Here is an 18,743-nt window from a genome sequence, read left to right on the forward strand (position 1 = left end):
AGAGGCCGATCCAGGGCTAGATGCCACTGCCCTACTTCGGTAAACCAGCCAATACACAAGGCTGTAATTATTAGTGACACAGATGTTCTGTAATAAACTTTTTCAGTTCTGTTTCAAATTAATGCAAATTTGAGAGTGGTCTTGGCTGAGAGTTGCTTAATTTTGTCCATACAAAGGAGAGAGAAGGCCCTGACTCTATGACCCAAACAGTGAAAAACCCTCAGAAGGCAGAGAAGGATGTAATGAATCGTGGACGGAGTGCGTCTGTCCCTCGAAGAAGGGCAAGATCGGTACATTTAAAAAAAATCATATGAAAATGTTGTTTTCATACGATAGCCTAATCTCAGATTTCTTAATCTGATGCCATATACTAATCATTCTTGATCCATGTCATGTTAATGGTGATAAAACATGTTCTATTTTCAGCAGGACGAGAAATCTGTTTGCCGTGAGAGAGGCAGATCCAGGATCAGACGCCACTGCCCAATTTTGGTAAACCAGCCCTTATATTCATTGGTTAATACAGTATGGAGGAACACTGACATTTTCTGAAAAGTTTTTTTATACCCGTTTCCACCTCAACTTTCAAAGTAGGCTAACAGTTATTTCATTGTCTTAAAAGATTCAAACAAAGAGAGATGGCACTGACTCTGTGTCCCAAACAGTGGACTACTCTCAGAATGCAGAGAGGGACGTAATGACTCACGGATGGAGTGTGTCATCGATCCCTCAAAGAATGGCAATAACTGTGAGTTAAAAAAACATACAAAAAAGCTTTAAAAACATGCTACCCTAATCTCAAATTCTTAATCTCATGCCATATGCCAATCAATCTGGAACCAGGTCATGTTCTTGTTAAAATGATGATTGAAACCTTTTCTTTTTTCAGGAAGACGAGAAAACTGTCTGCCGTGAGAGAGGCAGATCCAGGACCAGACGTCACTGCCCAACTTCGGTAAACCAGCCCATATATTCATGTATTAACACTGGCATTTACATTTTTTCAGATCTGTTTCAAGTGAAGGCAAATGTGAGAGTGGTCTTGGCTAAACTCTCCATATAGGCCTAAGTGTTGTTCCATTTGCCCTAACAGATCCGTACACAGGAGAGAGACGGCACTGACTCTGTGAACCAAACAGCGGAACACCCACAGAAGGCAGAGGGGAATGTAATTAATCGCGGACGCAGTGTGTCTATCCGCCCAAGAAGGCCAATAACAGTGAGCAAAAAATATATTGTCAAAACACTGCAGCCTATTGTCAGATTTTCTGATGCCATATGCATGATTATATGGAAACCTTTTATTTTTTCAGGATGACAAGAAAATGATCAGCCATCAGAGAGGCCGTTCCAGGACCAGACACCACTGCCCAACTTCGGTAAACATTGGCATTTTCTGATTCACTTTTCTGCTCTGTTTCAAGTGAAGGCAAATGTGAAAGTGGTCTCGGCTAAATTCCCATATAGGCTCATAGTCTTTCATTTTGTCTTAACAGATCCATACAAAGGTGAGAGATGGCACGGACTCCCAAACAGTGGAACCTGCACTGACTCCCACTGACTCCCAAACAGTAGAGCACCCCCAGAAAGCAGGGGGAGATCACATGAGGAAAAAACAGGACCTAACCCCTTTTGAACAGAAATGTAACAGAATGTTTAAGAGCGAGAGGGAGTGGTTGGAGGACAAGAGGAGAGAGATCAGAAAGAGGGAGATCCTATGGAGACAGAGAAAACTGGAAGTAGAGGGAAGATACCTAGCCAAGATGGAGGGATTGCTAGAGGACATGGCTTGGCGAGTCCAGGCATTGGATTTGTTCACAGAGAAAGATGGAGAAACAAAGAGTGGTCAATCAAAGGTGAGCTTTAGTGACTATTTCAGCACTATAATGTTGTTTCTACTATCCTTCTGTTGAGTAAACTATCATCTTTTCAACGTAGCCATTTTAGAACGAATACAGTAGTAGCAGTAGTACAACTAAACATGGATCAGTAGGTATACAAGTATTTTGTTATTGGAGTTAAACAATACTTGTTATCTTTCTTAGAAGAATGGCCAGGTCCCCTTGTGGACAGGACAGTACAAGGCAGGGGATAAGAAAACACGGTTTGAGAGCAAGGCTGAGAAGAGCAGAAAAGGAAGGATAGGGCACAGAGAAAGGAAAAGGAAAGGGGAGGGGGGTGGTGATGGAGATGATTATGGCGCAGGGAAAGAATAAGGGGGTGGTTTGGCTTAATATAGGTCTGAGGAGGGTCTGGAAACGGTTGAAGAAAGGGGTCAGGTTCATCCTGGGCGCATCTTACTAGGATGATATGATTTACCTTTTGGAATAAACTGAGCTTTTATTTGAAAATGTTTTGCTTGTTGTCTGGATTTAATATGAATTAGGAAACTTTACTATTACGATTATCACTGTTACTGCAGGCATCATGGATGGAGTGAAGTATTTCAATGTCTGACAAATAATGACATCTTAAGTTATTGTCATTTGTTGAAATTGACTGAACCGGTGACTTGCAATGAGCTAAAATAGATACATTCACCTGATATACATTCACCTGATATTATACAGAGAACCTTCCTACACAGCTTAACACATAACCCAATGGATTCAACAGCTTAGCCACTGTGCAGTGTTAGAGTGTTGGAGAGCGTGTGTGAGAGGGAGGCAGGCAGGTGGACCCACCTTGTCGCCACAGGCACTGGTGAGGACGAAGGTAGAGAAGACAGGGAGCTGGTACTTGGTGTTGAGGGGCCAGCTCTCCACCGTCACACCCATGGGCAGACAGAACATAGGCACAGACTCTGGCAGGGGGAACGACTCCACGTCCGCTTCCGGATACCGACTGATCAGACCTGGGAAACATACACACAGAGACAGACAGTTAATAAAAATACCATTTTGATTAGTGACTACAGAGATACTTTCATTTTTGGTAGATCTTTCTACTTCTAAATGTCTTTAATTATGAAAAAGTAAGTCAATAGGCCTTCTCTGTTTACAACGTCACATATGGCGACGCAGCAGAATGAGTGCTGTGATACCATCAGAATGGAACAGTCTACACTCACCTGCTTCATAGACTAGGGCGTTGGCTTTGGCTACAGCTCTCTTGTAGCACAGGTATAAGGCTGGACCCCACTGTGGAGCCAAATCAGCAAAGCACAGTGAGAGAGAGAGGGATGGAGGGCGAGCAAGAGAGATTAAGAATTCAGTAAAAAAAAATACAGAGTAGAAAAACAGAGCGCTTCAAACCCACTATGCCAGTGTTGAGGTTCTTCTCCACCCGGCAGAAGGTGTGGGGTGCCACCTCCCCCTTGCTGGGCAGCAGGAGGGAGATGTCTGTGACCCCCAGGGTGTGGAGGGCCTGGGACTCTGGGGCCCGGCGGTAGGTCAGGAAGGTGCGGTGGGTGGCGGGCCCCCCGGAGCTCAGGCTGGCTGAGCGGCTGTAGGGGGTGGTCTCGATCACATACCAGCCCTGCTTCACCACCTCTTTGCCCTCGTACAGCACCCTGGGGGCCGGGGGAGGGGACAGAGTCAGGACAATGAGTCAGTCAATGTCACTAGTTATACAGTTCACAGAAACCAATTTCTATCACTCATTCAAGGAAAGCTTTTCTTTTCATGTTTAGAAGACATCCCACACTTTGTCCAGAATTAACGTATCATGTGACATGCATAGCTCTTTCATTAAATAATCTATGGGTATATAGACAATTACATTTTGCAGTCATGTATGGCTTGGCCAGACATGCTTAATTGAATGATTATGGCGGTTTAGGGCAACATAGCAATAGCATACAATAAAACCTTTGTGGTCAGACGTACATGGTTACAGCATGCAGTATGTCGATAATTGCATAACGCAAATTCAAAGCATTGCTATGCATTAGCTACAGTATGTAAACTCCAAGCACCATGCATAGCTTTACATTGATGTTGTGGCTAATGTCTGTGACTCCAGCACACATTAGAACAGAATGGTCATTTTTTTCCATCACTGCTGGAGTGTCTCACCCGAGGTCGAGGATGGGTGGCTTGTCATGCCCACGGCGGTAACACAGGTACATGTGGGGGTTGTTGATGAGTCCGGCGCTCAGCTCGGCCGGGTGGCCCCCCTGGGTCTTCTCGATGCAGGTGAAGCCCTCGGGCACCTCTTCCCCCAAGCCCCGGGCGATCACCGCCAGGTCTGTGACCGGCTCCACCACCCGGCACCCTCTCTGCTGGCCCTCTTCGTCCAGTGGGGCCGAGCCCCCCGGAGCCAGCCCTGCCACCACAAAGTAGTCCACTAGCTGGGGACATTTCTCCTCCGTCATGCCGCCTATCTGCCAACTGCTGTGGAGAGGGAGGGGGAGAAAAAGAGAACGAGAAGTAGAGGGAGGGGGAACCAAGGTGAGATTGTGCAATCTCGTTTATGTAAACAGACAACTGGCTGAGCAGTTGATGAATAATGGATTTCTTCCTTCTGACAATCTTAGAGAAACAAAACCTTATTATCCAGACAGACAATATTTGGTTCTCATCATTGGCAATAGATCAACAACCAGGACTGTGATATCAATCTCATTGCATGTGGATGCACACGCATTCCCACACACAAATATTTATTTTTGACTCAAAAGCCTTTAGTCATTCTCATTTCATACAGATCTGACCGGTCTGAGAGGTAGTCTGAGGGTCAACAATAAGCTGCTAAGTTCTGCTGAGAGGGGAGATCCCACCAATTACCACTCATCCTCTCCCCATCCATTGGTTAATTTCAGTATACATGGCAACTAAAAGTTGGATTTCATATGCATCAGGAAATACAACAAGAAAACAAAACAATAAATGTGATACAGTTGGCAAATCAAGAAAGTTCAGAAGTCATGGATGGTATCAGGCTTGTTGTTGCACTTCAGATGGTCAGCGGAGGTCCGTAGCTTCAGCAGCATAGAGCACACCCCTCCATTACCAATTTCCTCTCCGTCGGTTGGGCTTCGTAGATAAGCCTAACCCTACCTTAACCCTTTGTAGATACCACTCCTGCTACTGGCGCACAGGCTCACCATACATTTTGTGACAGAGTAGTGGACAATCTATACTACTGCAAGTCATCTCTGCTAATGCAGTCCTATTTGCTTCTGCAGTGTTGCGGCATTCAAAGCTAGCTATTTAAAGCTAGCTAGATAGCTAGCTAACATCGATAGTTAGGTAAACCAAACTAACCAAACAACAGATACGTCAAATCTAATTAAAAACTGATTTAAAAAAAAAAAGCGATTCAGAGAATTATTAAACAAATAATGTGGATGAAAAGTCAATCATAAGAGGCCATTCACATGAATGTAATTTTCCCCTCTGGATTCCCTCTCCAATCATTTCAGAGGGAGCATTACTGTCTAGAACAGCATGTATTCAGGATGGATAGGCCATCCTCACAGAGCGGATGAGTCGTTAAGTCACGACTGCTAGGAAGACAGGACAGTGTGTGTTGGGTTTTTATTTCCACTGTGCTTAGTTACAAAATGAATGTGTGATTAAACTAAAAGTGCACTGAAAGTGGAGGGGAGGGTTGGAGGGCATAAAAATAGGATGCTGTTGTGTCACAGTCAGTAGAAACTGTACCAGTAAACCCCTCTTATGTAACCTAGGCTCTCCCCCTCTCTCTCTGCAACCAGCCCAATGTTTTTCTCTTGTTCTTTCTAGTCGTAATAGGCTTAGGATGACTGGGGGTTTGCTTTGCGCTGTCAATCTGTTGCTCTCTGATAAGGCACGGATACAACTGCTTTTCAGGCATTTCCAGAACGAGAGTCATAAGATTGAACAGAGATTAGGCTAACGAAAGTTGTAGCCTGCTACCGAGTATGCTTGAGACTAGTAGCCTACTGTATTTAGCACATTAATGCGTAATACATGCCTAGAGAGTGAGAGAATTACTAAAAGGGCCTTCAAAAAGTGAGAGTAGAGGAAATCGATGCAGGTTGGGCTCCAAAGGTTATCTGGCAAACAGGAAGTGGCCACTGGCAGCCTGTTTCCTGTTATATTCCAAGAGTTCATCAGTACCTTCCTAGTGACACTTCTCCAGGGGGGAAATTATGACAGGACACAGGAGGTGATAATATACAGTGAGCTCCAAAATTAAAATGTTTTGTTGTTTAACTCTGTACTCCAGCACTTTGGATTTTAAATGATACAATAACTATGAGGTTAAAGCGCAGACTGTCAGCTTTAATTTGAGGGTATTTTCATCCATATCGGGTGAACCGTTTAGAACTGTTTGTACATAGTTCCAGCATCTTAGGGGACCAAAAGTATTGAGACAAATTCACTTATATGTGTATTAAAGTAGTCAAAAGTTTAGTATTTGGTCCCATATTCATAGCACACAATGATTATATCAAGCTTGTGACTAGACATTTGATGGATGTATTTGCAGTTTGTTTTGGTTGTGTTTCAGATCATTTTGTGCCCAATAGAAATGAATGGTAAATAATGTAGTGTGTCATTTTGGAGTCACTTTTATTGTAAATAAGAATAGAACATATTTCTGAACAGTTCTACATTAATGTGGATGCTAGCATGATTACGGACAATCCTGAATGAATTGTGAATAATGATGAGAAAGTTAGACACACAAATATAATACCCCCCCAATAACTAACCTCTCCTGTTATTGTAATGTTGACAGGTTAGCACGTCTTCAGGGTATGATGATTGTGCGTCTAACTTTCTCACTCATCGTTATTCACGATTCATTCAGGATTATCCGTAATCATGGTAGCATCCAAATTTCATCCAATTTATAAACGATTCACCCGATATGTATTAAAATAGCCTCAGTCTGCAGTTTAACCTCAGTTATTGTATCATTTCAAATCCAGTGCTGGAGTACAGAGCTAAAACAACAAAAAATGTATTACTGTCACAAAAGTTTGAGCTCATTGTATTATTATCTTATGGAAATGTCAGTGCAGAATTTGATGCAAAACAACCACACCAGTGTAATGGATCTGTTAGATTATAGTACAATGGTACTATAATAAAAAGGCTTTGTCCTGCTAGGAACTTATCAAGGACACTGAACCTCAGGGTTTTCCAGAAATTGCTGATGTAGGCTAATAATTGTTGGTTCCCTTTTCATAATACCCTATGTACATGGTAACGTGCACCCTCTCTCTCTCTCCACACACACACGCTTGCGCTCGCGAATGTACACACAAACACACACACACACACTGGAAAACCCCTTTTGAGAACAGAATTGCCCCAATGTCCAACATGTCTTAATATTGGTCACAATCCTTGCGACTGCAAGTCATTTCAATATCTTTGTCAACATAACTGAGAAATGAATTCATTAAAACTGTCAGTGGTTTGAGCGAGAGAGAGAGCAAGAGAGAGTGAGAGAGCAAGAGAAAGAGCGAGAGAGAACGAGAGAGAGCGAGAGAGAACGAGAGAGAGCGAGAGAGAGCGAGCTCTGGAACTAGAGCGCCCACATCCTGACAAGAGGCTTTTGAAGTAAGAAACCCAGTGCATCATAGATCTAGAATTGAATACGCCATATTTAGACAAGCAACAAGAGCAGTAAAGGTCTTATTCCCCAGAATTATGACGTGTCTGACAGTGCACGTCAGCCTGGAAGCAGTGGACCACCCCCATGATCACACGAGCTGACATCAATGTGAAGTATTGGACCATGGCCTACTATGGAATGGGAGAAGTGGAGCTAAGAAGAGGGGTTGTTTTAGTCTGTCATTCTGATAGTTCTTTCCTCCCTGGCACTTCATTGATAAATCAGACTGATACCAAGTGCGGACGTCAAGGACTAGAGTTGTGCATCCCTGCTTGGTTGAACTAATGTCAGAGTTTCTGACTCATAAATAACATCCACAGGCATACACAGAAATTAAATAATATTCAAACAAGTTGAGCACATGAATTCGGGTCGCTACCCACATCTCCATCTAGTCTGCACTGCATCTTGAACTTGCCAGCCAGCCTCTCCCTCTGGCTGTTTTTTCAGATATAATAATTTACTGATGTGATTATTCAGTGGGGTGATACAATACTTAAACATACAAAATCAAAGTCTTGTGTGCACCCTGAGGGTTCACCAAGAATTCATTGAGAAACAGTGGATTATGCAATTTGTCGAAATAGGCACGCTAATGCTCGGAAACAAAACTGCCATTGAAAGCCTTCCAGCCACTCACATCATACCTCAACCTCCTCAGAACAGTAGCTTCAAACAAGCAGGAAATAAAAAAAGCCACAAGATATTTAAAACAGGTCGTGGGTTTGGTTCTTCTTTTAATTCACCTGCTTTTGTTGAGCACCAGCCAGGAAAGGCTTGAATATATATTTCCACAAGATTATAAACCTCTAACGCAAGCTACTGAGGAATGAGTCATCGCAATGAACGTTTGAGGAAAGGAGAGATTCTCTACCTTACGTAGGTTAAATCCCCATATCAGTCAAATATAGCAGTTAGTTATAGCTCACTGTGTATGTGTGTGTGAATTACAGAGTAGCCTTGCCTCCAACCGATTGAGAAGTGTTATTTCTGAGCCAGTGTAGTGACAACAGTCAACCCGCGCCCCCACATCTCTCCAGGTGTGAGCTCGTGATAAGAACACCCCAAATGGACAAGGAGAGCTCTGTTCAGGCTTGGCAGCTAGACATCCTGCCCCCGAACTGGCAGACAGGCCCTCTCACTCTTCCTATACAGCAGGTTCTCAAACTCCTGACATGTTTGAGAATGTGTGAAATGATGTGTGTGAAGAGGGGCTACGCGCATCATTTCACACGTGGTATTCCTTCATGGCTTTGTCAATAACACCCTCGAAAGTACAGATTTTTACTTTGCGTTATGGAATAGCTGGGGCAACATTTTGACATTACAAAATTGTGGAGATTTTTCAAAAAAACTCCCAGATTATTTAAAATACTCACCACAGCACTCACAAAATGTATTGTAAATACAGCAGAATGTACAGTGCTAACAGCTGTTACAAATACTTGTATCTTGCAACTTAATACAAAACATTCTTCCTCAAAATATGCTTGCCAGCTGATTTACCTGTCTAAACAATGCTTAAGATAAAGTTGTTAGGGATGAATGCTGTCCAGAGGCAGTGCCTTTGTGCTTGTCAGAATGCTTCTGTTCGTAGCTGGCCTTCAACCAGAGCCACAGCTAGTGACAGAGGAGGTATTCAGGGTCGCTCTTCCCAGTGAGATGATGCTGGAAGTCAGCGACGGGGAGAGAGATGCCTGGTAGCTGGTACAACCACGCCCACACCAACTCAGGGGCTTCGCCACAATACCACCCTAAAATGGAGGCCCGGACGGCCCACAATGCTCCTTTTGTGTGCATGGGGCAAGCATGTGATGACGTTAAGAGGGGAAATACATTCACACACAGAGAGTGAACAGAGTGAGGCCCAGAGGGGAGTACTGCACCACAATGATCATTTCACAAGCTCACCACAATAAAATAGCATTATCCAAAGTGTTGACAGTGAGAAAAATCCATTATCACACACTGTTTACCAAAGACCACAACTCTGACTTAACAGAGCTGCCAGGAGAAAAATGTAGGCCTAGAAGAGTGATAGTGGAACCTTCCATTAATGTGAACATAACTTGAAGGGTATGATGATTAAATACTGTAGTGGTGGGGGGACAAATCCTTCTCTGTCCAGTCAGCATGTTGTTATGAAGGTGAACTTGGCCCATTAGACCACTAAAGAGAAGGCATGACCTACACCAGTGTTTTTGGAAGTTATCAGGATTCGACAAGCTATGCTTCTCGGAGTAAGTGCTTCTTAACTAAAACTAGCACTAGAGGGTAGACTAAAATTGGTGTTAGATCAGATGTACGAGTAAGTGACATCTCATGGGCCAGTGCCAGTCCACAGTCCAGGGGTTGAGAAAAACGTATTGACACCTCTCTAGATGACACATGAGTCATGACTCAGCAAGGGGGGGGGGGGGGGGGGGGGGGCTACCTAATAAGCTTCATGTGGACACTGTGTTTAATTTTTAATTCATCACTTTGTATTCAGCAAGTCAATAGTAAACAGCATGCACCACGTGTTGTTCTATATTTGACTCGGGGATTTTCAAAGTAGCTCTTAAACATTGTCTTGCTGATGTTGCAACACAGGCTGGCAGAACTTAAGGATCAGGGAGCAGGAGTGTCTTTGATGTGGATAACTTCCAGAGTTGCTCCTTGATAATGCTTTGATCAATCTAAATTCCATCCACAATTCAATTGAAGAAACTTGATACATGCAACCACAGTGGGAAAGGTTAGTCATTTCAGTGGGAAAGGTTAGTCATTTCAGTGGGAAAGGTTAGTCATTTCGCTTACTCCAAAAAAACACGACTAGGCCTACTTGGTCTCAATTCTCAACCTCAAACAAAAAGTATTCCTCTGCTAGTCACTCTCCTCCTACTCACTTTCCTAGGCCATAAACTAAAAGGGGTCAAGAACAAAACCAACACTGAGCCTCTCAGGCTGCATGGTCCCCTGACCACGTCACAACGCAACATTGTCCAGGGTGTCTGAATTCACCCTGGTAATACCTCAGGGCAAGGAAGACACACCACTCTCAAGACCACAGAAGATTCTAATAACAGTTCTGGTTGGTTCACCCAAAGTCAGAGAGCCAAACAGATTCCGGGGCCTCGGTGGCCCTAACACCAGGGTTCATGCCACCAGTGCTGTTAATTCCGCTCCAGCAGCGTCCATCGAGCCACGTGGCTGGCACTGTCTCTGACTGTCAGCACTCCTTAGAAATGGTTATTTCAAACGACGCTTCTATTTAAAGCCTGCTCAGAGAGTCGGTTCTCCCTCTCTCTAATAAAGAGACATGCTTCAGACGGCTTCAGCAGCACTCGTCTTCTCTCTCTGTTGTTGCTGAAGTATTAGAATTCAAATTCAAATGTCTCCTGGTATTGGTGTGATAACTGACTAGCACTTAAACAGCAGCTTTTCAGGATTTCTGGAAAACTGTCTCCCCTGGGCCTCGTCAGAATTTGAAGGATTAGCCTATTACAGTGGACAATATATTCCCTGACGTTGAACGAGGTGGACTACAGTGAGGGAAAAAAAGTATTTGATCCCCTGCTGATTTTGTACGTTTGCCCACTGACAAAGAAATGATCAGTCTATAATGGTAGGTTTATTTGAACAGTGAGAGACAGAATAAAAACAAAAAATACAGAAAAACGCATGTCAAAAATGTTATAAATTGATTTGCATTTTAATGAGGGAAATAAGTATGTGACCACCTCTCAATCAGAAAGATTTCTGGCTCCCAGGTGTCTTTTATACAGGTAACGAGCTGAGATTAGGAGCACACTCTTAAAGGGAGTGCTCCTAATCTCAGTTTGTTACCTGTATAAAAGACACCTGTCCACAGAAGCAATCAATCAATCAGATTCCAAACTCTCCACCATGGCCAAGACCAAAGAGCTCTCCAAGGATGTCAGGGACAAGATTGTTGACCTACACAAGGCTGGAATGGCATACAAGACCATCGCCAAGCAGCTTGGTGAGAAGGTGACAACAGTTGGTGCGATTATTCGCAAATGGAAGAAACACAAAAGAACTGTCAATATCCCTCGGCCTGGGGCTCCATGCAAGATCACCTCGTGGAGTTGCAATGATCATGAGAACGGTGAGGAATCAGCCCAGAACTACACGGGAGGATCTTGTCAATGATCTCAAGGCAGCTGGGACCATAGTCACCAAGAAAACAATTGGTAACACACTACGTCGTGAAGGACTGAAATCCTGCAGCGCCCGCAAGGTCCCCTTGCTCAAGAAAGCACATATACATGCCCGTCTGAAGTTTGCCAATGAACATCTGAATGATTCAGAGGACAACTGGGTGAACGTGTTGTGGTCAGATGAGACCAAAATGGAGCTCTTTGGCATCAGCTTAACTCGCCGTGTTTGGAGGTGGAAACATTATGTTTTGGGGGTGTTTTTCTGCTAAGGGGACAGGACAACTTCACCGCATCAAAGGGACGATGGACGGGGCCATGTACCATCAAATCGTGGGTGAGAACCTCCTTCCCTGAGCCAGGGCATTGAAAATGGGTCGTGGATGGGTATTCCAGCATGACAATGACCCAAAACACACGGCCAAGGCAACAAATGAGTGGTTCAAGAAGAAGCACATTAAGGTCCTGGAGTGGCCTAGCCAGTCTCCAGACCTTAATCCCATAGAAAATCTGTGGAGAGAGCTGAAGTATCGAGTTGCCAAACGTCAGCCTCGAAACCTTAATGACTTGGAGAAGATCTGCAAAGAGGAGTGGGACAAAATCCCTCCTGAGATGTGTGCAAACCTGGTGGCCAACTACAAGAAACGTCTGACCTCTGTGATTGCCAACAAGGGGTTTGCCACCAAGTACTAAATCATGTTTTGCAGAGGGGTCAAATACTTATTTCCCTCATTAAAATGCAAATCAATTTATAACATTTTTCACATGCCTTTTTCTGGATTTTTTGGTTGTTATATTCTGTCTCTCACTGTTCAAATACACCTACCATTAAAATTATTGACTGATCATTTCTTTGTCAGTGGGCAAACGTACAAAATCAGCAGGGGATCAAATACTTTTTTCCCTCACTGTATAAATGTGGCTGGCTGGTGCAGTGTTTGCTTGTGTTTGAGGCTGTGTGAGTGTGTGCATATAACTGATATTCATGCATTTCCCTATTAAAACTTGACATCATTTCTCCTCTTTGTGCTGCATAATGCAGCATACAGTAATCCTACATATTACACACGGTATGAGGCTTAAGTGATGCTCTGTTTTGAAAACAGTCATTTACACTGCGTTAGCCATAGCTAGTGAGGAAAAGATACAGGATGCAAGTGAAAAGAGGAGACATCCATCGCAGATGGCTACATAATCTTGACATTGGCCGTTTGCCAATGGAGCTGAAGGCTATAGAGCTGTTCTCAGAGCTAATCAGAGTGTACGCGAGTGCAGACAACCCAACAGTTGCAATACAGGGCTAAGCATTGTGAACCAGGACAGTGTATAATGCTGCTGTTACAGCAGTACAAAGGAGAGATTCTTGGACAGGTGACAGACTGACTGTTACTAAGCCTGTTTCTTCAACAACATCAGGTTTGCTTTTAGGAGTGACCCTGTATGAGAGGAGAGGGGTTGACACGACACACAGTTTCAGGCTAACAGAGGAGTTGCATGAGTTTCAACGGCCTCCCAACCTGACTTTGTTGTGGAGAATGGAGAGAGGAATAACAAATAGGCTGCACCTAGACTCCAACAGAAGTAGACCCAACCTGCATAATCCCACAAACCTACTCACATTATATTCTCCCAACACTACCCCCACTTCCTAATCTGATATTCAGTAGTTGGATGAAATGCCACTTCCTCACACTGTATTATTTCTTTCTGGCAGCTGTGACAGCTGCCTAAGCACTTTCAACACCCTCATTCCTCTTTTCTTATGATGACGAGGGAGGGCCACACACATCTGGGAAGGACTCTAGCCTTCCCTCAGAATCAAATCAAATTGTATTTGTCACGTGCCGAATACAACAAGCATCACCGTGAAATTTTATTTTACCTTTATTTAACGAGGCAAGTCAGTTAATAACATATTCTTATTGTCAATGTCGGCCTAGGAACAGTGGGTTAACTGCCTTGTTCAGGGGCAGAACGACAGATTTTTAAATCAAATACTTATTTATTTTTAACCTTGTCAGCTTGGGGATTTGATCTTGCAATCTTTCAGTTACAAGTCCAATGCTCTAACCACTAGGCTACCTGCTGCCCCACTAAAATGCTTACTTACAAGCCCTTAACCAACAATGCAGTTCAAGAAATAGAGTTAATAAAATATTCACTAAATAAACTAAAGTATAGAAGAAGAAAAAAATTAAAAACAAAAACAATCAAAAAGTAACAACAAATGTACATAACAATAATGAGGCTATATACAGGGGGTACCGGGTCAATGTGTGGGGGTACAGGTTAGTCCAGGTAATTTGTAAAGTGACTATGCATAGATAATAAATAGCGAGTAGCAGCAGCGTAAAAACAAAGTGTAGACAGTCTAATTAATTGTTCAGCAGTCTTATGGCTTGGAAGCTGTTATGGAGCCTTTTTGTCCTAGACTTGGCGCTCCAGTACCACTTGCCATGCGGTAGCAGAGAGAACAGTCTATGACTTGGGTGACTGGAGTCTGACAATTTGTTGGTCTTTCCTCTGACACGGCCTAGTATATAGGTCCTGGATGTACTGGGCTGTACGCACTACCCTCCTTACGGTCAGATGCTGAGCAGTTGCCATACTAGGCAGTGATACAACCGGTCAGTATACTCTTGATGGTGCAGCTGTAAAACTTTGAGGATCTGGGGACCCATGCCAAATCTTTTTTGTCTTCTTCACAACTGTCTTGGTGTGTTTGGACCATGATAGTTTGTTGGTGATGTGGATACTAAGGAACTTGAAGCTCTCAACCCGCTCCACTTCAGTCCCGTCGATGTGAATGGGGGCCTGTTCGGCCCTCCTATTCTTATAGTCCAGGAGCTCCCCTGAGGGGCCCCAGTGTTGAATCAGCGTGGCAGATGTGTTGTTGCCTACCCTTACCACCTGGGGGCAGCCCGTCAGGAAGTCCAGGATCCAGAGGGAGGTGTTTAATCCCAGGGTCCTTAGCTTAGAGATGACATTTGTGGGAACTATGGTGTTGAACGCTGAGCTGTAGTCAATGAACAGCATTCTCACATAGGTGTTCCCTTTGTCCAGGAGGGAAAGGGCAGTGTAGAGTGCAATTGAGATTGCGTCATCTGTGGATCTGTTGGGGCAGTATGCGAATTGGAGTGGGTCTAGGGTTTCTGGCACGATTATGTTGATATGAGCCATGACCAGTTTTTCAAAGCACTTCATGGCTACCGATGTGAGTGCTATGGGGCAGCAATAATTTAGGCAGGTTACCTTTGCTTTCATGGGTACAGGGACTATGGTGGTCTGTTTGAAACATGTAGGTATTACAGACTTGGTCAGGGAGAGGTTGAAAATGTCAGTGAAGACACTTGGCAGTTGGTCCGTGCATGCTTTGAGTACACGTCCTGGTAATCCGTCTGGCTTTGAGTACACGTCCTGGCTTTGTGAATGTTGACCTGTATAAAGGACTTGCTCACATCAGCTACGGCGAGTGTGATCATACAGTCGTCTGGAACAGCTGGTGCGCTCATGCATGCTTCAGTGTTGCTTGCCTCAAAGCGAGCATAAAAGGCATTTAGCTCGTCTGGTAGGCTCGCGTCACTGGGCAGGTCACGGCTGGGTTTCCATTTGTAATCCGTAATAGTTTTCAAGAACTGTCACTTCCGACGAGCGTCAAATCCGGTGTAGTAGGATTCAATTTTAGTCCCGTATTGATGCTTTGCCTGTTTGGTGGTTCGTCTGAAGACCATGCACGGCAATAACATAGTGGGATTAGCGTCTGGATTAGTGTCCTGCTCATTGATAGCAGCAGCTCTAGCCTTTAGCTCGGTGTGGATGTTGCCTGTAATCCATGGCTTCTGGTTTGGAAATGTACGTACGGTCACTGCTGGGACGACGTCGTTGATGCACTTATTGATGAAGCCGGTGACTGAGGTGGTATACTCCTCAATGCTATTGGATGAATCCCGTAACATATTCCAGTCTGTGCTAGCAAAACAGTCCTGTAGCGTAGCATCCGCATCATCTGACCACTTCTGTATTGAGCGAGTCACTGGTACTTCCTGCTTTAGTTTTTGCTTGTAAGCAGGAATCAGGAGGATATAATTATGGTCAGATTTTCCAAATGGAGGGCGAGATAGAATGTGTGACACTGGGTCATAAAGCAAGGGTCAGTGGTTTGATAAACTTGGTGAGGAATGAGGCCAAATTTCACTATTGAGATGAAATGGAATATGGCTGCTGGCTGGTATGATGACATCATACAGACACCTTCCCTGTAATAGCCAAATGAACATGTCTCAAGACTAACCCTGGTTCCTCCTTCTAAACATTCCGTTTCCACTTCATTGTTATGACATTCGACATGGACCATTATATTTTGCATTAACTTACAGGCTTTTATGTAAATGCACTAGTGTGAAAGGTTAAGCAGAAACATACGCAATCCCTCATGCACAAAGCATAGCCTACCTCTGCAATGAGATATGATGTGAAAGGGAACTGGGAGTCCTGGGAGATAGTGTAAACACTAAAGGTGGAATGCTGAGGAGAGTAGGTAAGAAGTGAGGGACAGACTGTTGGAGACTAGGCTATAACACTTCACGATCAGACTATACTTTGAGCATTCAGGTTCTATTCAGAAATTGAAAAATCATAATTCAAAGTAAAAAGCAACCTTCAATTGTGGAATTAGAATTTCTTGACTAAATTGAAATGTAATTGACCCCCAACCCTAGTGGCCAGAGAGTTATGAACACTGACAATGTGTTGCTTTGAGGTGCCTTTCTTCAAGAAACATTCCCCAGCTGTAGCAAACCCCTAACAAGAGGTGACAGGTCCCAAGTGTGATCACAATCTCAGGTATCATGCAGACAGACTACTGTCTACTGACATGAGGAGGAGGAGTCTGTGAAAGAACACTGGAGAGCCATAGTTAGCAAAAGCTGATAAGTAGACCTAAATGAGGACTGCAAGTACCCTCCGGAAACTATGTCCTAAATTCTACTACTAGGCTACATTGAGTGCTTTAGATGCATGGGGTTTTTGAGAAAGTTCTCATCATGCCTTATGGGTTTTGCGGCGATGGGTGGAAACATAGTCAGTAGACTTTTAGTTGTGTCACAAAAAGACTTCCCAAAGAAACACACATTTTCCTGCATGACGTTGTTCATAATTGTATGGGTAAACGTCATTAGATGCTATTCTTTATGAAGATCCCAAACTAGGTAGAGGAATTAAGATGGTACTGTACCAAATGTGTTTTGCTAAATCAATGCTGATTAATTAGTTGGCGCATGGTTAACCTAACACTAGTGGAAAATGAGTGACAAGTAAGTGGTGAAGATATGGAACAATCAACAATGCAAGACTCCGTTGTCTATGCAGAGGAGTAGCTAAGTAGGCCAGCCAGCAGCGAATAGCAGTTGTAACATTACTCATTTCATGTCAGGTAGGCTCAGTTCCTCTACTACTTAGAATAGCTTATCTCCAGTTTAGAAATTAGTGTAAAGAAACGTATGGTCTAAACCATCTGTCCAACCTGTGCCCACAACATCTATAGATACATTTAGACAGCGTGCTTCTCTGTGCGAGCTCAGTACACCACAACAAAGTAGGCCCACACATCTACAGCTTATTTTACCCCTACATAAAAATCTAGGTGTGTCAAGTTGAAATCGTATTTATTATATTTTGTCTGGAATTGAGTAATATGTAAGGAATGAAAGGGCAAGAATGGATGGTGAGGATTACTGACAGCATGTCGATATTGAGCTCAGGGGTGGCAGGTAGCCTAGTGGTAAGAGCGTTGGGCCAGTAACCAAAAGGTTACTAGATCGAATCCCCGAGCTGACAAGGTAAAAATCTGTTGTTCTGCCCCTGAACAAGGCAGTTAACCCACTGTTCCTAGGACATCATTGTAAATGAGAATTTGTTCTTAAAACCTGTTGGGGATAGGGGGCAGTATTTGCACGGCCGGATAAAAAACGTACCCGATTTAATCTGGTTACTACTCCTGCCCAGTAACTAGAATATGCATATAATTAGTAGATTTGGATAGAAAACACTAAAGTTTCTAAAACTGTTTGAATGGTGTCTGTGAGTATAATAGAACTCATATGGCAGTCAAAACCCTGAGACAAATCCTAACAGGAAGTGGAAATCTGATGTGTGGAATCACTTCAAACCTTTGCCATTGAAACACACAGGGACTTTTTAATCATTTAGCACTTCCTACGGCTTCCACTAGATGTCAACAGTCTTAACAAAGTGGTTTGAGTCTTCTATGGTAGAAACTGACCCAAAGAGAGGCTTGGGAAGTTGGTCACAGGGGGAGGGCCATTACTACTATGACGCGGGCGCCCTTGGGAACCCTTTTGTTCCGAAACGTTTAGTAAGACAATGCAATCGTCCGCCTTGAATATTATTGAAGCTCTGGTTGAAAAAGGCCCTAAAGATTTATGTTATACAACGTTTGACATGTTTGAACGAACGTAAATATATGTTTTTTGCACATTCGTGACGACCAGTACATTATGAGTAGCCTTCGGAACGCGCTAACAAGAAGGAGCTATAGGGACATAAATTATTAACTTTTTTGAACAAAACTACATTTGTTGTGGACCTGGGTTTCCTGGAAGTGCCTTCTGATGAAGATAATCAAACGTAAGGGAATATTTACAATAGTATTTTTGATTTTAGATGGTTCCAAGATGGCGCTAACATGTATCGCCTAGCCTATTTTTCCTGAGCATACCACGTCGTTTATTGCAAAGTGTGATTTCCCAGTAAAGTTATTTTTAAATCTGGCAATGCGGTTGCATTCACGAGATGTTAATCTATAATTCTTTGAATGACAATATTACATTTTAACAATGTTTTCGAATAGTAATTTTGTAAATTGTAGCACTGCTTCACCGGAAGCATTTGAGGGAAAATATTTTCTGAACGTCACGCGCCGATGTAAAATGCTGTTTTTATATATAGATATGAACTTTATCGAACAAAAAATGCATGTATTGTGTAACATAATGTCCTAGGAGTGTCATC

General features: G+C 43.4%; 1 protein-coding gene across 5 annotated transcripts in view; it reads right to left on the bottom strand.

The window, feature by feature from the left end:
• The window catches only part of LOC106580258 (DENN domain-containing protein 4B), a 38,817-nt gene that overhangs the window by 17,047 nt on the left and 3,027 nt on the right, over positions 1 to 18,743 (bottom strand). For 4 of the 5 annotated variants that reach the window (XM_045702510.2, XM_014161096.3, XM_014161101.3 and 1 more), the window contains exons 2-5: positions 4,017 to 4,334; positions 3,259 to 3,511; positions 3,071 to 3,140; positions 2,685 to 2,854 (exon numbers count right to left, since the gene is read on the bottom strand). In XM_045702510.2, coding sequence (XP_045558466.1) covers positions 2,685 to 2,854; positions 3,071 to 3,140; positions 3,259 to 3,511; positions 4,017 to 4,315 — 792 coding nt within the window. In that variant the 5' untranslated portion in view covers positions 4,316 to 4,334. The remainder of the gene's footprint in view (positions 1 to 2,684; positions 2,855 to 3,070; positions 3,141 to 3,258; positions 3,512 to 4,016; positions 4,335 to 18,743) is intronic. The other variant, XM_014161081.3, reaches the window with a different exon arrangement.

Source organism: Salmo salar, chromosome 02 (assembly GCF_965601325.2).
Source record: "Salmo salar chromosome 02, fSalSal1, whole genome shotgun sequence".
Taxonomy (NCBI): domain Eukaryota; kingdom Metazoa; phylum Chordata; class Actinopteri; order Salmoniformes; family Salmonidae; genus Salmo; species Salmo salar.